Genomic DNA, 24,238 nt, shown 5'->3' on the forward strand with positions numbered 1-24,238 from the left:
ACCCCCTCAGCTTATTTTTACCAGCTTAGGTTAAAACTTCCCCAAGGTACAAACTATTTTACCTTTTGCCCCTGGACTTTATTGCTGCCACCACCAAGCGTCTAAAAATATATAACAGGGAAAGAGCCTGTTTGGAAACGTCTTTCCCCCCAAAATCCTCCCAAACCCAACACCTCCTTTCCTGGGGAAGGCTGTAAAAATCCTCACCAATTTGCATAGGTGAACACAGACCCAAACCCTTGGATCTTAAGAACAATGAAAAATCAGGTTCTTAAAAGAAGAATTTTAATAGAAGAAAAAAGTAAAAGAATCACCTCTGTAAAATCAGGATGGTAAATCTCTTACAGGGTAATCAGATTCAGAACAGAGAATCCCTCTAGGCGAAACCTTAAGTTACAAAAAGACACAAAAACAGGAATATACATTCCATTCAGCACAACTTATTTTATCAGCCATTTAAACAAAACAGAATCTAACGCATATCTAACTAGATTGCTTATTAGCCCTTTACAGGAGTTCTGACCTGCAGTCTCTAAGGTGCCACAAGTACTCCTTTTTCTTTTGCAAATATAGACTAACACGACTGCTACTCTGAAACCTGTCATTATACAAGGAATGTCTAAGCACTGTATTACTACAGAATGTAGCACATTAACTAAATCCTCTTTCACTGCTCTCCTCCTTCCATTACACTAATCCTTCTTCCCTCTCCATAATTTCACATTCTCCTCCTTGTTCTGTATAAAAATACGCTTTCTATAACAAATTATAATTTAAGAGTTTGGAAAGAGGTATGCACTGAAGACAAAAGTAAATGAAATGAATCACAGTCATGATGAGTTTGCACAGAGAGATATGGTGGTTAGGTGAGAGAGAGGCAATTATTGGAAAACCTTGAAAATACCGGAGGAGCAAGAAAGCAATGACCTAGAGGTGCTTGTATCAGAGCTTTGTCACAGGCAGAAGGAGGAATGTCAATACAAGGGGAATGAGTGCACCTAGAATCAAAGGAACAGTGCTCTACACATACAAAAGGATGTCAGGTAGCTGCTCTGGAACATAGTTACAACTGGCTAACACTAAGGGTATGTCTATGCTGCAATTCAAACCACACGGCTAGCCCATGCCAGCTGATTCAGGCTCACAGGGTTGGGGCTGCAAGACTCTTTAACTGTAGTGTAGACATTTGGGCTTGCGCTGGTACCTGGGCTCTAGGACTCTGCAAGGTGGGAGGGTCCTAGAGCTTGGGCTGAAGTCCGAGCTGGAACTTCTACACTGCAATTAAACAACCTTGCAGCCCCACCACCACGAGCCAAGTCAACTGGCATAGGCTAGCCACAGGTGTCTAACAGCAGTGTAGACATACACTACAAGGCCTAAGAGGAAGTATCTTTGAGGTATTTCAAAGCTCTTAGCTATCCAAGTGGCTGTTCCTTCTCACCCAGATTCACTATGACATTATCAGATAGTTTTGTCAGCCTTCTTTTGTAACATTACAAAAATAAGCCATTTGTGTACAAGCAAAGATTATGAAACCAGTGGGTTTTGAACATATCACTGTGAAGTGGCCTAGCCACAGGGAAGGGAAAGCAGAAAGACACTTAGTTTTCTAGATGGGTTTTCGATGTAGATAAAAGTATTTAAGTGTAGGTCTCCATTTTTATGGATTACTCATTATTCACTTTTGATGCAAAAAGAATTATCATTGTCCTAGATTCCAATTACCAGCAGCACAAAGAGGATTCGCTGCATTACTGGAATGCATTAGCTACACAGCAACAGTGATTTGTTTCAAACCATGAAGGCCAAAATTATGACTTTAGAATTATGCTAATGTTTCAAGCTTATGGAAAGTAGAGTTAAAGGGGCCTTCTGTTTATTAAAATATGTTAAAAAGTGGATAGGTGAGCAATTCAGCTGTTTATGCAAAAAGAAAAGGAGTACTTGTGGCACCTTAGAGACTAACCAATTTATTTGAGCATAAGCTTATTTATTTGAGCATGCATCCGATGAAGTGAGCTGTAGTTCACAAAAGCTCATGCTCAAATAAATTGGTTAGTCTCTAAGGTGCTACAAGTACTCCTTTTCTTTTTGCGAATACAGACTAACACGGCTGCTACTCTGAAATCTGTCAGCTGTTTATGTTTCATTAATTCATGGAACATATCCAGTTGTGTCAAGAAGAACAATTTATCAACAGTATCCAGGAAATGACAAAATAAGGAGTTCTGTAAGCAGAAAAATAAAATGGCAGACAAAAAAGTAGAATGGGTGGTCCCACTCACAGCTGGCACAGAGCCAATCTACGCTCTATCAAATTAGAGAAACTCAAAGTCCAACACTTCTACTTGTTGCCTACATAAAAAATTAGAAAAATAATTGATTTTAAAGGGATTACTGGAAAAATAAAGTGCTACTCAACACATGAGCAAAGCTAGCAGAAACTGGCCCCTGGGGATTTATTTTCACCTTTGCATACACTGTTGCAAATATTAAGTTGGCAAAGTTAAAGTGGAGGTGTGATGTAAATCAGATGAGATGGAGTGGAAAAGGATTAAATGGGTGTGGAGAATAATCTAGATCTTTTAACAGTTAATTTTCAGATGTTCTGATGTTTGGGTTTTTGAGTGGCATGGAATTTTTGTAAAGCAATATTTACAAAATATTAGGGTATTAGCTGGACTCCATTGGAACACACTTTTATCCTTACCTCTTATTGACTGAGATGAGGGAGGAAGTTGTTTGTACTTTCTGAGCACCAAAAGTTTAAATCAAAGGTCAACAAAAAAGGAGCCCTGCTCTGACAAATCTTGTGAGACCTATGAAAGCAGAGCTCTGCCTTACAAGACTTTAGCAAGAGTTGCGGGTGGGGAATTATACCTGGATAAAATATATCATGCAATAAAAACTTAAATAGAAAACTAAGTGCTTCTTCCCCCCCACACCTCTACCAACCTGCAGATTTTTCCCAGTCCCCAGAACACAATCTCTGGTCTCCTGCACCTCATTCACTTCTCCATCCCCATGAGTTCCCTCTCACAACATCTGCCTTTTTCCATGCTCTCCTTCACTGTGGTGATGCTATCTTTGGCCACAGCCATGCTGTCCTTGGTCACTGCCATCATCTACTGGGAAAGCTGCATTTCTTTCTCCCCCTGGGTCTTCCTCTGAGCCAGCCAGGTTTTTCGCTGTGAATGCCATAGGTTCTGAAAACAGTTTGTCCTGAATCTTCCTTTATCTCCCCCTCAGGTTGGCCAGCCTGTCAGGCATAGATAGAGGCCCTGTCCTTGATGGTCCAGCTGTTACTGGTGCTGTGGCGAGAATAAGGGAAAAAAAGAAGTCGCTCATTGTTCACATCCCAGACAAGTCATGATAGCTTTCAGTATTATGTATACGTGACCTTACCTCCCTGAAACTCTTCCCATTCCTGCAGGAACTTCAGAGACAGTTGGGGTCTGTGTGTATGGAAAGTGCTGGGTGCATTTGGATTTCAGTCTACTGTATCTGCATTCATGCTGTTGGTCCATAGCTATATATGGAGCTATATGTTTCAGGTTTCTTTTTTCAGTTTTGTTTGTGTGGTGGAGGTGCTGCTGTGGTGTCAGAGGTGTCAGGGGGTGATAATAAGGGGCAAGGTGGGGAGCAATTCCCTCTACATTCCCTTTAGGCTGTCCTCACTCTCTTAGTTGAGCTGAGGCCGGTCACTAAGAGGCAGAAAATTCAAAAAGGTGAAGGGTAGATCGAGGAGATATGTTATTCACCAGGATGGTCCCCCCAGAAGTGCTGCAGGAGTGGACGGGACTTACAAGCTATATGGGGGGATGGGTGGCCTGCCTGAGCATCCCTATGACATGAGAAACAAAATTAAGCTGTTTTTCAGTCTTACGTTCTGCTATATATCCCCTGCAGACACAGGGAAAGTGAAGAGAAAAATAGACAGGAACTAAGCCCTGGTCTACACTAGGACGTTAGGTCGAATTTAGCAGCGTTAAATCGATGTAAACCTGCACCCGTCCACACAATGAAGCCCTTTATTTCGACTTAAAGGGCTCTTAAAATCGATTTCCTTACTCCACCCCTGACAAGTGGATTAGCGTTTAAATCGATGTTGCCGGCTCGAATTTGGGGTACTGTGGACACAATTCGATGGTATTGGCCTCCGGGAGCTATCCCAGAGTGCTCCATTATGACCGCTCTGGACAGCACTCTCAACTCAGATGCACTGGCCAGGTAGACAGGAAAAGAACCGCGAACTTTTGAATCTCATTTCCTGTTTGGCCAGCGTGGCAAGCTGCAGGTGACCATGCAGAGCTCATCAGCACAGGTGACCATGATGGAGTCCCAGAATCGCAAAAGAGCTCCAGCATGGACCGAACGGGAGGTACGGGATCTGATCGCTGTTTGGGGAGAGGAATCCGTGCTATCAGAACTCCGTTCCAGTTTTCGAAATGCCAAAACCTTTGTGAAAATCTCCCAGGGCATGAAGGACAGAGGCCATAACAGGGACCCGAAGCAGTGCCGCGTGAAACTGAAGGAGCTGAGGCAAGCCTACCAGAAAACCAGAGAGGCGAACAGCCGCTCTGGGTCAGAGCCCCAAACATGCCGCTTCTATGATGAGCTGCATGCCATTTTAGGGGGTTCAGCCACCACTACCCCAGCCGTGTTGTTTGACTCCTTCAATGGAGATGGAGGCAATACGGAAGCAGGTTTTGGGGACGAAGAAGGTGAGGAGGAGGAGGAGGTTGAAGATAGCTCACAGCAAGCAAGCGGAGAAACCGGTTTTCCCGACAGCCAGGAACTGTTTCTCACCCTAGACCTGGAGCCAGTACCCCCCGAACCCACCCAAGGCTGCCTCCTGGACCCAGCAGGCGGAGAAGGGACCTCTGGTGAGTGTACCTTTTAAAATACTATACATGGTTTAAAAGCAAGCATGTGAAAGGATTACTTTGCCCTGGCATTTGCGGTTCTCCTAGATGTAGTCCTAAAGCCTTTGCAAAAGGTTTCTGGGGAGGGCAGCCTTATTGCGTCCTTCATGGTAGGACACTTTACCACTACAGGCCAGTAACACGTACTCGGGAATCATTGTAGAACAAAGCATTGCAGTGTATGTTTGCTGGCATTCAAACAACATCCGTTCTTTATCTCTCTGTGTTATCCTCAGGAGAGTGAGATATAATTCATGGTCACCTGGTTGAAATAGAGTGCTTTTCTTCAGGGGACACTCAGAGGAGCCCATTCCTGCTGGGCTGTTTGCCTGTGGCTAAACAGAAATGTTCCCCGCTGTTAGCCACAGGGAGGGGGGAAGGTTGAGGGGGTAGTCACGCGGTGGGAGAAGGCAAAATGCGACCTTGTAACGAAAGCACATGTGCTATGTATGTAATGTTAACAGCAAGGTTTACCCTGAAAGAGTGTAGCCACTGTTTTATAAAATGTGTCTTTTTAAATACCGCTGTCCCTTTTTTTTTCTCCACCAGCTGCATGTGTTTCAATGATCACAGGATCTTCTCCTTCCCAGAGGCTAGTGAAGCTTAGAAAGAAAAAAAAACGCACTCGCGCTGAAATGTTCTCCGAGCTCATGCTGTCCTCCCACTCTGACAGAGCACAGACGAATGCGTGGAGGCAAATAATGTCAGAGTGCAGGAAAGCACAAAATGACCGGGAGGAGAGGTGGCGGGCTGAAGAGAGTAAGTGGCGGGCTGAAGAGAGGGCTGAAGCTCAAATGTGGTGGCAGCGTGATGAGAGGAGGCAGGATTCAATGCTGAGGCTGCTGCAGGACCAAACCAGTATGCTCCAGTGTATGGTTGAGCTGCAGCAAAGGCAGCTGGAGCACAGACTGCCACTGCAGCCCCTCTGTAACCAACCGCCCTCCTCCCCAAGTTTCATAGCCTCCACACCCAGACGCCCAAGAACGCGGTGGGGGGGGGGCCTCCGGCCAACCAGCCACTCCACCGCAGAGGATTGCCCCAAAAAAAGAAGGCTGTCATTCAATAAATTTTAAAGTTGTAAACTTTTAAAGTGCTGTGCTTAAAGTGCTGTGTGGCATTTTCCTTCCCTCCTCCACCACCCCTCCTGGGCTACCTTGGTAGTCATCCCCCTATTTGTGTGATGAATGAATAAAGAATGCATGAATGTGAAGCAACAATGACTTTATTGCCTCTGCAAGCGGTGATTGAAGGGAGGAGGGGCGGGTGGTTAGCTTACAGGGAAGTAGAGTGAACCAAGGGGCGGGGGGTTTCATCAAGGAGAAACAAACAGAACTTTCACACCGTAGCCTGGCCAGTCATGAAACTGGTTTTCAAAGCTTTTCTGATGCGTACCGCGCCCTCCTGTGCTCTTCTAACCGCCCTGGTATCTGGCTGCGCGTAACCAGCAGCCAGGTGATTTGCCTCAACCTCCCACCCCACCATAAACGTCTCCCCCTTACTCTCACAGATATTGTGGAGCACACAGCAAGCAGTAATAACAGTGGGAATATTGGTTTCGCTGAGGTCTACGCGAGTCAGTAAACTGCGCCAGCGCGCCTTTAAACGTCCAAATGCACATTCTACCACCATTCTGCACTTGCTCAGCCTGTAGTTGAACAGCTCCTGACTACTGTCCAGGCTGCCTGTGTACGGCTTCATGAGCCATGGCATTAAGGGGTAGGCTGGGTCCCCAAGGATACATATAGGCATTTCAACATCCCCAACAGTTATTTTCTGGTCTGGGAATAAAGTCCCTTCCTGCAGCTTTTGAAACAGACCAGAGTTCCTGAAGATGCGAGCATCATGCACCTTTCCCGGCCATCCCACATTGATGTTGGTGAAACGTCCCTTGTGATCCACCAGAGCTTGCAGCACTATCGAAAAGTACCCCTTGCGGTTTATGTACTCGGCGGCTTGGTGCTCCGGTGCCAAGATAGGGATATGGGTTCCGTCTATAGCCCCACCACAGTTAGGGAATCCTATTGCAGCAAAGCCATCCACTATGACCTGCACATTTCCCAGGGTCACTACCCTTGATATCAGCAGATCTTTGATTGCGTGGGCTACTTGCATCACAGCAGCCCCCACAGTAGATTTGCCCACTCCAAATTGATTCCCAACTGACCGGTAGCTGTCTGGCGTTGCAAGCTTCCACAGGGCTATTGCCACTCGCTTCTCAACTGTGAGGGCTGCTCTCAGCTTGGTATTCATGCACTTCAGGGCAGGGGAAAGCAAGTCACAAAGTTCCATGAAAGTGCCCTTACGCATGCGAAAGTTTTGCAGACACTGGGAATCGTCCCAGACCTGCAACACTATGCAGTCCCACCAGTCTGTGCTTGTTTCCCGAGCCCAGAATCGGCGTTCCACAGCATGAACCTGCCCCATTAGCACCATGATGCATGCATTGGCAGGGCTCATGCTTTCAGAGAAATCTGTGTCCATGTCCTGATCGCTCACGTGACCGCGCTGACGTCGCCTCCTCGCCCAGTATCGCTTTGCCAGGTTCTGGTGCTGCATATACTGCTGGATAATGCGTGTGGTGTTTAATGTGCTCCTAATTGCCAAAGTGAGCTGAGCGGCCTCCATGCTTGCTTTGGTATGGCGTCCGCACAGAAAAAAGGCGCGGAACGATTGTCTGCCGTTGCTCTGACGGAGGGAGGGGCGACTGACGACACGGCTTACAGGGTTGGCTTCAGGGAGCTAAAATCAACAAAGGGGGTGCTTGTACATCAAGGAGCATTTCAGGCAGGACTGCACGGAGGGTTCCAATAAGAAATGGTGCACCTAAGTTATCGTTCTTATTGGAACAAGGAGGTTAGCCTGGCCTCTGATTGATACATGGCTAGATTTACCTCGCTGCACCTTCTCTGTGAGTGACTGCAGTGTGATCTAGAGGAATGAGTCTCCTAGACAGGGGAGGAGGCAAATGAGTACAAAACAAATCTGGTCTATTTCTTGTTCTGACCCACTCCATCTATCTTTTACATCTTTGGCTGGCAGCAGACGGTGCAGAAGGACTGCATGCCATCCACATCTCATGGCTGCTCGGCAGAAGATGGTACAGTACGACTGCTAGCCATCCTCATCTCTTGCCTGCCCGGCAGAAGATGGTACAGTACGACTGCTAGCAGTCCGTATCGCCTGCCCGCTCACCATAAGACGGTTCAATAGGACTGACTGCAGGACTAAAGAGAATGACCTGGTCAAGTCACTCCAAATTTAGTCCCTGCACCCATGTCTGCCCAGGCGCTCCCAGCCGACGTGGCCAGGAGCACCTCGGACATGACGATGACGGCTACCAGTCGTACTGTACCGTCTGCTGCCACAAGGCAAGGGGTTGCTGCTACTGTGTAGCAATGCCGTACCGCATCTTCCAGCACCCAGGAGACATAGGGTGACGGTTACCTGAGCAGGCTCCATGCTTGCAGTGGTATGGCGTCTGCACAGGTAACTCAGGAAAAAAGGCGTGAAATGATTGTCTGCCCTTGCTTTCACGGAGGGAGGGAGGGAACGGGGGCCTGACGATATGTACCCAGAACCACCCGCGACAATGTTTTAGCCCCATCAGGCATTGGGATCTCAACCCAGAATTCCAATGGGCAGCGGAGACTGCGGGAACTGTGGGATAGCTACCCACAGTGCAACGCTCCGGAAGTCGACTCTAGCCTCAGTACTGTGGAAGCGCTCCGCCGAGTTAATGCACTTAATGCACTTAGAGCATTTTTTGTGGGGACACACACACTCGAATATATAAAACCAATTTCTAAAAAACCGACTTCTATAAATTCGACCTTATTCCGTAGTGTAGACATACCTTACAGTGATTGTCAGATACTATGAAAGTTACAGCCATTTGTACCTCAACAAGGAGCAGTATTGTTTGTGCCTTGACTGGGCATACAACGGGCAGTTATATCTCATGAAAACTAACCAAATTTATTTTCCTGTAAGTCTCAATAAACTGTTGAATTTTGCACAAATGAATGCTTTTGGTTTTAAAATCTATCACAGGACAGCGTGAAGGGGAGCAATGATACAGACTGCAATGGTGCCATATTGAAGTAATATGGCGGACCGGAAAGACGGGAACTCCTAGCTCCCATCTGCAACAATAATGAATTGTAAAGATAGATACTTACATGCCATAGTTCCCTACAGGGGATTTGACTCTTTGGCCTTGGCCCAGGTTTTTGCTAGGAGTCAGGCTCAGCTGAAGCAGGGCAGAAATCAGGGTTTGTTGCATCAGGGCAGAACTGTAGCTGGCTTTCCAGGTGGCTGTCATCAGGGTCCTGAGTCACACCTGCTTACCCTCTGATAAGCAAACCTAGTCCACTTTGCAAGAGGATTCCAGAGTTCCCAGTAAATGTGGAGTTAGTGCAAATGATGGGTTGTATTGTGTGGACATGTGGTCAAACTGGATTAACTTGATTTGATCTGGCTTAAACACACATGTAGATAAGCCCCACAAAAGGATTGTCAGAAGCTAGGCAGCTGGGAGTGGGGAGCCACTTAACCATTTCACTCCTGGCTAGCTTAGGAGAGGGGCTTAGTCATCTAAGCTGCTCACCTGGTACATGTGGCTGACGGGCTAGAGATAGGGATCTTCATCCATGAATCTTCTCCCAGAGTGCAGCACCTAAGCCAGCTCAGCCACTTAGACGTTTTTTCGGCTTCGAAGGCATGGGCTACTACCTACCTCCTGCTCATGCTCTGTATCTCCCTCACGCTCACCCTACATTACCCTGAACTCTTGGCTGTCTTTCTGTAGGTGCTGTCACTCCACCTATTGGTAGCCTACATCTGGCCCTCCTTCTGCAGGGTCTGACTGGTAGCAGGTCTTAGATGTGCTCAAAGCACACTTATGGGATCAGGCCCTGCTGCTGAGATAGACGTTTCTGTACCTAGTTTTAAAATCAGCTTTAGGGTCTCCAGAGCTTTGGCTTGAGATAGGGCTCCAAGCAACATGTTAGCTTTTGGGTCACAGCAGCACTTATTCAGAAATGTAGGTATCTAAAGGACTTGAGCAGTTGGGAGAGGGTGTTTGAGGAGTCACCTGACCTTTGGCTTTGAAAATTTCAGTGGTACCTACCTGGTTGAATTAGGCACCTATCTGCCTCTTTAAGCACCTAAATTCCTTTAGGAATCTGGCCCTAAGTCCTATTGACTTTCAATAAGCCATAAGCACCTAAGGGCATCTCTCCACGTAAAACGCTACAGCTGTGCCACTATAGCACTTCAGCGTAGACACTACCTATGCCAAAGGGAGAATCCTCCCATTGGTTTAGTAGGTAATCCACCTTCCCAAGAGATGGTAGAATTCTTCTGTCAACCTAGTTCTGTCTACACAGGGACTTAGGTTGGCTTAACTTTTCACACCCCTGACCGACATAGTTAAACCAACCTAAATAACTTTCTAGTTTAGAGTAGCCTTAGTCCCTTCTGGAAAAAAAAAAAGGAACTCAGGGCCAGATTTTCTAAAAAGGATTTGGGTGCTTAAACCAGCAGCAAAGTTCCTAGTAGGGTTTTCACGAGTGCCCAGGTGCCCGACTCCTATTGATTTCAATGGGAGTGAGGCATCTTGATGCTTTTGAAAATCCCATTAGGCACCTGGCTGCTGGTTTAGGTACCAAAATCCCTTAACAAATCTAGTCCTTAGGCACTTTTTGAAAATTTTATCTGTTGTCTATACAAGGTGTCTAATTCCTTTTTGAACCCTGCTAAACTCATCTCCTCACCAGTAGGAGTGGCAATGCGTTCCACAGGCTGACTGCATTCTGTGAAAAAAAATATTCCTTCCACCGAGAAAACTGTAAAATGTTTCAGAATGATGTGGCAGCTTTTTCTGTACTTTAAGTTTTACACCATATTCAGAAATGGTGAAATAAAAGAACTTAGTTTTCCGTATGTGTAAACATTCACTATTAGGGACTACTATGGAATTCTGCCAATTCAGCCCTGCTGCTCTGACCTGAAGTTGGACATTGAAAAATATCTGCAGTTATTCTAAGTATTGTAGCTACTTAGATTATGGGTGCCCAAGACTTGGTTTCAAATGCTCAGCCTCATTTGCTCTTCGCAGAGTTTATGGCATGTGGTTATGGCAAAAAATAAAAAAAAAAAGTTAAAAACAAGTTTATTAAAAAACACATGAGAAATGCCATACAGAACATACTGAAACTGGAAATCTTTTAAATGCATGAACACAATATATAAGGATAACAATAGGCATAAGCAGTAGGTAGCAGTTAATTTTAAAACTTTTTTTCCCTTTGTAGTATCACTCCAGCTACTGTTCAGGTTCCCTGCTTGTTTAGGACTGCAAATGAATATGATTTACACTATCATATGTGTCAGCTGTATGAAAGAGAAACTGTAGTTAAAAAATTGACAGTATCTTTTAGGAATGTGTTCCTTTGAAAAATTGAAGTGGGATTCTTCTGTGCAAGGGCTCATTAAAAAAAGGCTAACTAAATTAACCCCAACTCTCATAATCCACCTTCCTACAGAAAATCATTTATATGATGTTGCTAAACACCCTGTTATAACCTAAATTACCCAGAGCAGATAACTAGAAGATTTCCACAGGTAAATGAATGACTGCTAATAAGAATAATATTTTCTTCTTATAAAGAAAAATAAATCTTCCCTTAAGAATGTCATTATTAAAGCACTGTGGCATGTTTTTAAAACCTAAGTTATGAAAGTAAGTCTGCAAGGCAATTATATGACCAAAATCATACTGCAACCAAGGGAACCAGCCCTATAGCATGTTATAATACTAGACTCAATTACTGAGAGCTCTCTCCTTCCCCTATATATGTGTTTTCACCTTAAGGGCTAGGAAAGTCATGTTTCTATTCACAAAGGAACTAAAGCCCAAGCCCGCTAAATTGATGGAAAGACTTCCACTGGCTTAAATGAACTTTGGGTCAGGCCCAAAAAGTTTCCTCAGAATCCTTTAGCTGGGAGCTGGGTTTTGTCCCTTCTCTCTTACGGAAGTGGTAGACTGTTCAGCCCTTGAATTCTACAGATGTCCTGAGATCTGCATGATCTTGAAGTGTGTGTGTGTAAGCCAAGTGCCTTTATTTACACCGTTCCACGGGCAACCTTCCACAAAAGGACAGCATGGCTCCTTCTAGAGCCAAGATACCATGTCGTCCTGCCAATGGTTGGACTGAAATCCATCCCTAGGGAATGGGTGTTAGCACCGATTAGTAGTATTCCCCAGCTGGATTTCTGAAGGGAGCATGTCACAGTGTGGCTACACCTTTCCCCAGAGCAGCTGAGGCAGCTTCTGGGGCAGCTGGGAGAAGGCTCACACTCTTTTGTGGGTTCAGGAGCTCTACAAACAGATTTAGCTAGCCTTTGCTTTGTGAAATGGAAGGTAGCATGTGGGCCTTCATATCTAAATGGAGTCAGTTAATGCTTTAGTCTCTTTAAATATCTGTGGATATTACATGAGCGTATTTCTAATAAGAATTCTGACTTCTGATATTAGTGGGTAGCATCACATAGATAATCTAGAGATACATAAAATAAAGTACTTGGATGCTCAAGTACTTTATTAGAAATATGTGCACTGAGCTTTTGCAAAATGATTACATTTTACATGTAAGCAAAATACTGAATAAACTCTCTGATTAGGAAGATCTAAGTAAGATACAGTGAGTGGTTTTCCCTGTATGTTTTACTGCAAGAGTCACCCGCGTGACTTGTATTTAACCATTCTCTTCTCATGCAGCATTACAGTATTCCCTCCCTCCACCCCACAAAAGAAAATGAATATTCCACAAATGGATATAGATTGCACTTTTACAGCATGAACTTGCCAGTCTTCTGCATTTTCAGTGTCCTGCTGAAACAGTGTTAACACAGTCCATTCCTTTATGAAACAGGAAGATTTCTCCTAAGTACTTCTTTTGATGCTGGAGGAATATTGTCTGGGAAATTTACTTCAAATTCTATAATTAAGTCGCCACGTTGGTCGGGATTTTTGGGAAATGGCAACCCATATCCTATAATTCTTCTCCTCATCCCAGGCTTTACAACCTCATTTACTGTCATAGGTATGGTTCTTCCTTCTATTGTTGGCACGGTGACCGAGGTGCCGCATAAAGCCTAAAATAAATAGTTCATATCATGAGAAAGAGGCAACCATCAAAAGCTTATTTGTACTGAAAACTGAATTTTCAGATTACAGAATTAGAAAAAGATGATATTGTGAATACATGGATTATTTTGCATAACTGAAGAGAACTGTCAAAACTGAAAGACAATAACTTATGTAGCTCCCTTTAAAAGGGGATGCTTGTTTTATTACCAATGTTCTCTCCAATATCAAAACAATGGTCAGTGCCCCAGAATAACATCTAAAGCAGTCAGGAAAGGGTTTACTCCCTGGTGCCGCATCCTAAACATCAACAGATAATGCTGTGATCAGTACAAACAGAACAAATACGCTCAGTACTCCCACTGTCTTCTGCTCATGAATCTCTACCAAACAAGCAGCATCTCAGCTGTCATTAGAAATTCAGAGTCCTAGCTCCATTGCACTTCGGGTTACATAGAGTATTTATTCATTGTAAGACTCTTGCAACGCTTGTTTTGCTCATACTTTGCTTTTTAAAATTATTTTAGGGCTAGTGTCTGACATTTACGTTGAGCCTTTTTGATAGAGCTGGGCAAAAAACATGTGGCTAAGATTTTTTTGTTGGTTAAAAAAAAAAAAAGGCATTTTCTGGTGTCCCAAACCAGTTTGAGAATTTTGATTGAATTCAATTAATAGTTTTGGCCCAGAAAAAAAAAAAAAAAAAAGCAACCTCAAACAATTTGAAATGTTTCATTTTGAAATGGCATTTTGAATTCAAATTTGGCCAATTAAAAAAAAAAAAAAAAAGCAGGGGAGGAGGGTTGGAAAACCTCCTGAAATGGCTGACCCAAAAACGTTTTGTTTTGAATAGACCAAACCGTTTTGGTCAATTCAAAATGAACATTTTGGGAAAAAAAATGGTTTTGGTTTTAAATCAAATGGGATTTTCTTTTCCCTCCTAGATTTTTTGGTTTGATCTCCAAACCAAAAAAAAAATCCATTATTTGCTCAACTCTGCTATCAATCTTCACAGTGTCCTTTTATGTGCACATTTGTGATGTTCAAATTAAAGTAAATATTAAAATACAAACCAAGAATTTACCTGCTCTGTATCAAGATATAATTTCTTGGCAAAAACAAAAACAAACTAAGCACTTTGTTTTTTAATAGAGATAATTCCCACTAATCTCCTCTTTTATCTAAATACTTATGCATTTAATACTGTACTTCTGGCCTGCAAGGATTGCTTTTGTTTTCCACCTACCCTCTATGTACTTAATCTGTGCTGACAAAACTCAGTGTTATTTGGACTCAGTGGAAGAATTATGATATTTATGCAGAAACCACATTACCCATCCTGTCATTACATAGTGCTTTTCCTCTTGTATTATGTGGTTCATCTCATGAAAAATCTAAAAAAAATATATATTTTTTTAAAGTTCAGAATACAGGCAGACTTTCTTTGCACGTCCTCTGCACATCGCTTGAGATTTGTTTATTCTCACTATTCCTTAATGCTACATTTTTAAAAATACAGACTTGATTCATTTTGGGGAAAATCAATTCCTTTAACTGTCTTCAAACACTAAAGAAAACACTCTCCAATCTCTTATTTTTGTTTCTGAAAGCAAAACTACTTTGGTCTTTGGAGTGCATTTAAAAAAGAAGATATGAACTTATTTTTATCATCACATATAACTCCCATAACAACACCTGCTCACAATTTATCCTCATGAAATCCACCTCCATATATTCTAAAAGCACACTGAAATGTGTTGATATGAAAGGAAAGATATTTTGCAAGTTTGCTAAATTAAGCTCCATTGGTGAGCTGTGAAAATATTCTAGACGTGCGTTCTAGATACCTTCTACTCCAGAAATGATAAGGACGGTATATCATAGCAGAAAGGAGTCCATTACATTGGATGCATTCATTGTTACTTCAACCCAATCTGCATTTACATATAGATAGCTATTGTACTTACTGTAGTACTAAAACTTAGAAAAATGGCAAATATGCTCTACTTTCCTTTCTCACAGATCGTTCTGTATGTTGCCATAGACAAAACTTAACAACATATGATGCAGACCCCAGTAAAAAAAGCCAATGATTCTGGTACTGATAACTATGCACTATACTTAGTCTGATTAAATTGTATTAGCTAGAGAACTGGAGTGCTGAATTATGATAATTGCTACAGATTTATTTTCTGCAGTGTAGCCACAATACCATGCTAAGACAATTTCTTTTTATATTTCATTTGCGCCATCAACTAACACAAAACTTACCTCCCTCAAACTTATTTTAACAGGATAGATAATATTTGAACCATCTCTCTTGAAGAGCGAGTGACTTTTGTCTTTAATGACAAAAACAATATCAGCTGGGATAGTATTGGGTGTTTCATCTCCTTCTTTTGGGAAAGTGATTTTAGTGCCTTCTTTCCACCCTCTCTTGATCTCAATGGTGAGGATTTTGTCCTCCGTTCGCACACTTCTGCCATCTGGGTTCAGCCTTTTTCGGGAAATTCTCATCCTTTTTGTGCAGCCATGATATATCTCTTCCAATGATACTTTAAGTTCATGGATAATCGGGGGATCTTGTTTACGACGAGGCTGGCTACCAACTGTATTCCTCTCTCTTGGAAATCCATTCATGCTAAAACTAGTGAAAGATCCAAAAGGATCACCATCCACTTCCATGTCTTCAGTGTCTCTGCCACTAGGCATTCTTCTCCCAAAGAAGATCTCAAAAGGATTTGTGCCACCAAAAAATGCTGCAAATGTGGCATGTGGGTCACCATGGAAAGCGTATCGAAAGGTGCCACCCTGTCCATCGGGTCCTCCAGCTCCTCCTTTCAACCCTAATTGGGACATATGGACAAGGTTAGGAAAGTCCATACTAGTTTTCAATCCTGGTACTTATTAACAACATAAAGAGTAAAATACAGTTTTGTCTTGAGTCACAAACAAATACTGAAAGGACTTGTAGTTTAACAACTGCACAAACATAGAACAGTAAGCAGAGATTGAAGGGCTCCTCTTTAAAGAGACCTCACCCTACTTGCCAGTGGACTGTAGAGTAGCAACTACTCATCATCATACAACCTGGAGTAATTCTGAAGATTTAGAATTGTTTCCTAAAATAAGATGCCCCATCAGCAGCAAATCTATTTAATAATTGGTCACTCATTGAAATGACTGGATTGTAAATAATGTTTTAATAGTGTGCTGAAAATTATGAGTGTTCTCTGTCTGCATGATCTTAAAGACCATATTCCCATGTAATTTTTTTAACTAAGGATCTGCTCAATGGGACTAGGGTTAAGCCCTTCAAGGCCACTATAGGTATGGAATATATAAAGTTGTATTATATTTAAAGCTTCAAATATGCTCCGTTTCTAATCAGACTAGGCTAATTTCTGTGCTCTTGAGATCAATGGGATTGCACAGGGTGTAAGTCAGACAGAGTGGGTCAAATTCTGTGCTATTTTAGGAAACTACCATAAATCAACAGCTAGCCATAAAGCACATTGGTATGAATGGATAACAGAAAGCATAATTGTTTTGGAAACAGGACTTCACCAAGTCTGAGATAATGGAAACACTGTGTTTTGCTTTGTTTCTTGGGGGGTTATAATCTGGGAATGGAGAGGAAAGAGAAAGTTGAAAGGAGTGCAGCAAACCAGAAAAGTTTGGCCACATTTTTGTTTATTAAAAGCTATTTTCCATCAGTAGCAACCCAGCATTAAAAACCTCCCAGAAACAGTAAATCTTACATTTGTACTATGTGGAAGAGTTAATATTGTAGAAACTTTGACTTTCAAAATTTCTGACTTCTTTGGGTGCTTGATTTCTCAAATTTAATGCTGCATTAACTAGTTTTTGTATTTAATTTCCTTGAAGTTTTCAAAGTCAAACAATAGTAAACAGAAAAAAGTTAAAAAGGCAGGCTCCTTTATTAGTTAGAAATTTTCAGTTGTGTTTATCAAATACTCTAAGCTAGTGGTTCTTGACCTTTTCCGGACTGCACCTGCATGTTACAAACAGAAAAAGCCCCCACTCCCATCTAGTGATGAAGAAAGGGAGGTGCTTGTGACCCCCGGAAACTTTTTTGTGGGAGGAGACTGTGACCCCCCCCAGTTTGAGAACCTATGCTCTAGATACTTTATGAGATTAAAAATAACTTTAGAGGTAAAGAAGCTTTGCTATCTCTAACCACCAAACTCATCCTATCACTTCCTTAGTAAAAATTCCCACTCTCCACTCCTCTTCCCAGGCCATCCAAGATTTTACTCCCCCACAAAAACACAAAACAAAAAAACCCATCATCATCTCTAGGAGTCCTTTATAGTTCAATCTCCTTTCTCAACTAATTGACTACTATTTCTTTCTCTTCTTCATATTGGTTGTCCCCATTCTTCCCAGTGTGAGATCTTCCTTCCACTTCCTTCAGGTGACAGTTTTCTCATGCCCAGCTTTTCATTTACCACAGTCCCCAGCACCCACCCAGTTATCTTCTACCTCTACTCTGTGGCTCCAGACCATACCTCACGCAACAAACAGTTCTTTTCTACCTCCCTTCCCTTGCTAATGACCTCCATATACTTCTTCCTACTGGTTAATTCCCTCCCCCACTCTCCCCCTGACTCCTCAGACCTTGCTTAAGAGGTTTTAAGGCCAAAGGCACTCAGTCCTTAAGGAGGCCTTCAGTTCTAAATACTTAAGCATCTCAGCAACACTTAACCACTAAGCTGCCTCGTAAGATTAAGGTAGCTCTGCACTATATGCAACCATTTTCCTTCTAAGGCCCTTAAGCAGTTATGGATTTAGTCTTATGCTAAAGCATAAGGGAGGGATACCTCAGTGGTTTGAGCATTGGCCTGCTAAACCCAGGGCTGTGAATTCAATCCTTGAGGGGGCCATTTAGAGATCTGGGGCAAAAATTGGGGATTGGTCTTGCTTTGAGCAGGGGGGTTGGACTAGACGACCTCTTGAGGTCCCTTCCAACCCTAATATTCTATGATAAAGCAGTTCAGCATGCATCCTACTTTCTAATCCATGTTAGAGACAGATCTTTTAAAAGAAAAGCTGAATTCAAAGTATTCATAAACCATGCATAAATTTTTAATGCTAGGTCCTCAGCTGCAGCTGATTAGCATATAGTGCAGCTCAAATGGAGGAGTGAGAGTCAGATAAGGCAACTTCCTAACATATCTTTGGGAGACCATATTGAATTAAGTGTATAAATGGTTTATGTATCTTTGTGGGCCAGGGACGGTATGCACTCCACAGTGGGGAGGATTACCACAATTCCTCCAGGAAGTAAAAACAGTAGGGGATGATTAAGGCAAATCACTCAGGTTCTAACACCTCAAGAGAAGTACCACCTCCCGTGGAGGCTCACATATTCTGGTTCAAACTGGATTCTCCAGTGATCAAGAGACAAAGAAAGGACTTGTAGATAAATAACCTGAGCTTAAATTGATGCAGGGCCATTGTTCTGGTTCCTGCTCTAAAGACTGATATGACCTTGTAACAAGGAGGAAAAAACAGTTGTGGGGTTTGAAGACCTAACACCTGTGCTGAGTTGGGGGTGGGTGACCTCTGGTAAGATTTTTAGCACATGGGAATGTTTTTATATGCTTTCTCTGTAATGCTTCTACCTTCAGAATAAATGTGCTTGCTTGGAAGAAGCTGTGTAGTAACTTGTAACTGCAGGCCAAATATTGGTCACAGCCCTCAGAGAAAAAGCAAAGCACAGGCCATGGCCTTCTAGGCTGGGGATATCACAGTGTAGATCAGGGAAATGTGCATCCTTAAAAATCCCACTCCCTTCTGACTGAGGCATGGATCTCTGCCCAGGAGAACTGATGGCTGAGAGTGAAACGTTTAAGGACCAAGAAGGGTGAGTTACCCTAAAACTGTGGCAGAGGGCAAAAGTGGCCTTTGCATCCTCTTGATCCTGGGCCCAAGTCAGTTGCCTAGCACAACACAGACCATCCTGAAAGGATGTTATTGGACCATTGGCGGTTGGCAAGAGATCAATACGGCAGCCAAGTATCAGCTAAGTATAAAGGAGCCCAGTCACTCCCTCCACACTGGCATCAGGGAAAGAGTCAGCATAGGAGTTCCCCAGTTGGTGCTACAGCTACACAGGGGTGATCCTCCCATGAAATGCTGACTTTAGGGCCACTTTCCACCAGTGGCACAGCACAAAGCAGCAACCCATAGGCCTTAGCATTTACTATTTCCAAATTCAAAAACCCCAAACTGATCTTCTTCAAAAATGTATTGCTTTTCTTTCTCTAAAAAGGACTCTAAAACAAGACAAGTGTCCAACTTGAACAAATACATTTAATCCAGATATGAGGAATGGATTTTTAATATTTGTTTAATTCCAGGATGACTGAACTGATTTTACTCAAATTAAAAAGTTAAACAAATTTGGATTAAACCCAAGCACAAAAGGTTTGAGCCCTAAAGGAATGTTTTGATAAAGTTCTGAACAACTGCAGAGGGGGCATTAGAATGGAAATGGCATCTCAATCATAACTCTAGTTTTGCTATGGCAAATGCTACACTAAACGTTTTTCAATTTTTTTTTTTTTAAAATGAAGTACTGGTATTGTCAAACAAATGCATGACAAACTGTGTCATGTGATTAGTGGAATGATACTTCCTAGAATAGATACTGAATAGTTTTTGCTGAAAGTACATCAGGTTCCATGGTTGTAAAACAATCACAGAGCTTTACAACTACTGACTACATTCTGGACAACAATGACAGAGCTTAGGCAGCCACTCAGGCGACAAGGGATATTTCCAGACACATAGCTGCAGGAACTTGTCAATACTTTTGTTAATATTATGCCTAAAATAAACAGAAGTACATGCTTTGAGCCTCTGTTTCAGGTATGCAATGCCACACTGCCAAAGGCTACACTGCTTTATATGCCTTGCCCTCCACTCTTAGGAGAATCTGACTAATGATATTTTTAGGAGGGGGTTAGGAAGTGCTACTGCACTGGAATGGAATGAGTATTACCTAAGCTGTAGATTAATTAAGTACTTGCATATAGGAAAGAAGAACAAACAGAGCTAAAGGGAAAAAAGCAATAAGGCAAAAAGATTAAGGGCAAGATTTTTACAGCTATTTAGGCATTGCTGCACTTAGCATTGCAATGCCTAAATTGATTTAGGAGCCCAAGACTCATTTCCAAAAGGAGCTTGGGAATTTAGGAGCCTAAATCCCATTAACAGTCAAGTGCTTAAACCCCTTTTGAAAATGAGACTTAGGCATTACAATGCTGAGTGCAGCAATGATGGAATACTTTATAAATCTGGGCCTAATACCAAAGGAGATGCATGAGCCCTTAGTAATCCCAGATAATAGAATCGGGTCAGGTAACAGAGTCTTATGAATGACATGAGAACCTGTGGAAACATCAGTAAAGACTTGTAGTTCCAGAATTCTCTCATTTCACAGTGGTACAAGAGACTATGGAATTTGCCTCATTTATAGAAGTTAAAGTTTGCAAAGACGCAATGATCAGTGACAGCACCACACACGTTGATAAAGGGCCAGATATCTTGCATAGCACTTACTTCACAATTAGTGCTACTTGTCAATGAGACTACTGATGGAGTAGTGTGCAACTCAGCTTGAGTAAAATTATCAGAATCTGGCCCCAAATGAATGTTAACGATTAAATGAGCCTACCTAGTTTCTGTGGGCAGTGCTTAACCAGTTTAGAGTCTCAAATAACGTGTAAAAAGTAACTGCTGAATCCTAAAAATGGTGGGGAACCATCACAATTGATGATTAAAAAAGAAAGAGCTTCCTGTTTAAGTAACCATTTTAGGCTATATAATATTTCTGGGGCCTCATCCCTTTGGCACGTTATTACTGTTTACAGTTAAACTAAAAAATTGTTCTGGTATTTCATGACATCAGGCAAATACTTTCCTCTACGGGCAAGAAGCCAAGGCCAACTAAGGACTGGACACCTGGACTCCTGCTCAGTAGAGGGATTATCCTGTCTTGTTTTGTACAAAAAAAGCAAATTATCCTTTATGAAAAGTTTGAGAGATATATTATTCAAAGAGGCGCTCTGTCTCTATGTAACATTTTGATGGCTATCTCAAAAAGCACAGGGGCAAAAATAAATAAAATGCATCCAGCTATTTATAGGTCATAGACAAATCTTTATTACATTTAAAAAGTTCTATAAGATGGATTTGGGATCTTTTAAATTTTTTTTTAAATAAACAAAATTGACTTAAGCATGGTTCTAAACTATGAAGGATACACTATACATGATTATATATATTTATTAACATATAAGTCTCTGTAATTACCATATATCAGTCTCCAGAAGAAAACAGTCATTGTCCAAATCAGTACATGCATGGATAAATACAAACTTTCTTCTTGTCTTGTGGCATTCAGCACAACTAAGTGTCCATTGTAAGAGTGTAGCACAGATAGATACTGAGTAAGAGAAATACTTACCTTCCTCCCCAAACTGATCATAAATGTCTCTCTTTTTGGGATCACTCAGGACTTCATAGGCTTCTGCAACCTCTTTGAATTTTTCCTCTGCGTGGGAGGATTTGTTCTTATCCGGATGCCATTTAAGGGCTTGTTTTCGGTAAGCCTTTTTGATATCTTCTTCAGAAGCCCCTTTTTCAATTCCCAAAATTGAATAATAATCTTTTCCCATTCTGAGTGTTGTTAGATGAATTTTAGTTTCCCTTGATATGAAGAAACCAGTGTCCTGTGCCTGAGTAATGCAGTGATACTGGGGGGAAAAAATAGCACAAATCAGCAAAGCTGTTGGTACTCTAAGCAGTGGGTAGACTGCTTACCCTTATTTGATTCCCTCCCCTGTTGCTCATTTATAGATAAATATACACAGTGGTAGAGAGACAGCCCTCTCCAGAGCCCTCCTATTTATACTACGTGTCTCTGCTCTTTCTAGAACAGCAAATGCTACAGAACGTCATTTCCCAGACTGCTCACAGCCAAAACATTCTCTGCACAGCTGTTTCCTCTGCCTTCCAATTAACTGTTCAATTTCCATTTCTCTCTTTTGAGTGATAAATAAGCTCTGTATCTTACTATCAGACCCCGGAACCTGTAGGTCAGTGGTCTCCAACCTTTTTACACCCAAGATCACTTTTTGAATCTAAGGGCAACCCAGGATTTCCCCGCCCCTTCCCCGAGGCCCCGCCCTGCTCATTCCTTCCCCCTTCTCTCCCTGGGTCGCTCACTCTCCCCCACCCTCACTCACTTTCACTAGGCTGGACCAGGGATTTGGGAGGGGGTGTGGACTCTGGGCTGGGGCCGAGGGGTTTGCAGTGTGAGAAGGGGCTCCGGGCTAAGCCTGGAGCAGGGGGTTGGAGTGCAAGCTTTAGGAGGGAGTTTGGGCGCAGGAGGGGGTACAGGGAGGTGGGGCAGGGCTGGAGCAGAGGGTTGGGGGGCAGGATGGGGTATGGGGTGCTGGCTCCAGAAGGGAGCTCAGGGCTGGGGTTTGGGGTACAGGAGGGGGTTTGGGATGCTGCCTCCGGGAGGGGGCTCAGGTGCAGCCTCCCGCCAGGCAGCACTTACCTCTACCTCCGGTGGCTCCCGGTTGGTGGCGGGCACAGCGAGGCTAAGGCAAGCTCCCTACCTACCCTGGCCCCACATCGCTCCCGGAAGGGGCCAACGCACCCTACACCCCTGGGGTGGGGTGGAGGGCACGTGGTTCCATGTGCTGCCCCTCTCTGCAAGCACCGCCCCCGCAGCTCTCCTGGTTAATGGGAGCTGTGGGGGCGGTGCTTGTAGGCAGGCACACTGAAGGAGATCCCTGCCCCCCGCCCCAACTCCAGGGCTGCAGTGGCGACTTCTGGGAGCGGTGTGGAGCCGGGGTTGGCAGAGAGTCTGCCTTAGTAGTAGCCACACTGCACTTCCACCGGACATTGCGATCGCCTGGGAGATCCTCTAGGATCAACCAATCAGTCGCGAACGACCACTGGCGTTGGTCATTGGTCTGAATCCAGACCTCGTCAGCGGGCACTGAAAACCTAGCTGTCTGACAGTTATAAAACCGCCTATGGAAATGAGTTGGAAATTTCAATTCCTGACGTGCACTCTAATCTATTTAGGTTCTTATGCCATGTAAGAATGCACAGCTGCTAAGGTGACAAACTACCAACATAAACTGGCACCTTTTTTGTACGGATTAAAAGCACATTTAAAATTCACGATAAAATCAAACTTTTCAGTAGCCTGATTTCACTTCATTACAAGCCCAAATTAATCGATTTCCACCCAATACACAGGATTCCAGACTGATAAATACAATACACAGGATTCCAGTCAATCTGATAAAGTACTACTTTATTGCCAGTTAGGTAGTAAGCACAACAAAGTATAACAATGATACAACTTGACGCATTACTGGTTTAAAATATCACATGCAGAAACTGGCCACATTCCTTTCTATATGTTACACTGTACAATATAAGCAGTAGAATACTGGTTTCAACAAGATGCTGATACAAGTCTAAGTACAATAATTAATAGAGACTTCTGAGACAAAGCCATTTGATTTTTGATAAGTAAACAAGTTAAAGTTGGGATAGATACCAATCACTTCATACGATGATTTACGTAAAGCAGGGATACTCAGACTGACGCTCTGGATCTGCAAGTGGCTCTGTAATGTGTCTCCTGTGGCTCTTTGCAGCTCACGATATTAAGACACTGTGTGAGTTAATTATTAACCAGTCTAAGTTATTAATCAATCAGGATACTTTTACTATATTATTAACCAATTGTAGTTGATAAAATAATAATATTTGGTCAGTCATTTTGCTGTGAGAATTATATAAACTAAACAAATCCCATCATACTGTTTAAATATGAATTTATAGTACTATAGTAAAAAACAATAAATTCACCTACTGTGGCTTGTTTGGGTATTGCTGATTACTAATTTGGCTCCTGAATCACTGAGGTCTGAGTATCACTGATGTAAAGTTTTAACTTTCAACTCTGTCTCACACCCTGCAGAAGGGTGGGTATCAAGTTAAAGCCTGCAAGCCAGCAGGCTCAAGATCTCATTTGGCTCTTAGCTGGGTATTAGGTCAAGAAGTTGTAACCATCTGGTCAAAAAGGCTATATATTTAAGAGTGATTA

At 42.8% G+C, this 24,238-nt stretch overlaps 1 protein-coding gene across 3 annotated transcripts in view; it reads right to left on the minus strand.

Moving 5' to 3' along the window:
* Positions 1–11,081: 11,081 nt before the first annotated feature.
* The window catches only part of DNAJB4 (DnaJ heat shock protein family (Hsp40) member B4), a 48,374-nt gene continuing 35,217 nt past the window's right edge, over positions 11,082–24,238 (minus strand). For 2 of the 3 annotated variants that reach the window (XM_073357263.1, XM_073357264.1), the window contains exons 2-4: positions 21,569–21,857; positions 15,343–15,917; positions 11,082–13,082 (exon numbers count right to left, since the gene is read on the minus strand). In XM_073357263.1, the coding sequence (XP_073213364.1) occupies positions 12,849–13,082; positions 15,343–15,917; positions 21,569–21,779 (1,020 nt within the window). In that variant the 5' untranslated portion in view covers positions 21,780–21,857 and the 3' untranslated portion in view covers positions 11,082–12,848. Of the gene's footprint in view, positions 13,083–15,342; positions 15,918–21,568; positions 21,858–22,666; positions 22,986–24,238 lie in introns of those variants that run through there. The other variant, XM_073357262.1, reaches the window with a different exon arrangement.

This window comes from Lepidochelys kempii, chromosome 8 (assembly GCF_965140265.1).
Source record: "Lepidochelys kempii isolate rLepKem1 chromosome 8, rLepKem1.hap2, whole genome shotgun sequence".
NCBI classification, from domain to species: Eukaryota; Metazoa; Chordata; order Testudines; family Cheloniidae; genus Lepidochelys; species Lepidochelys kempii.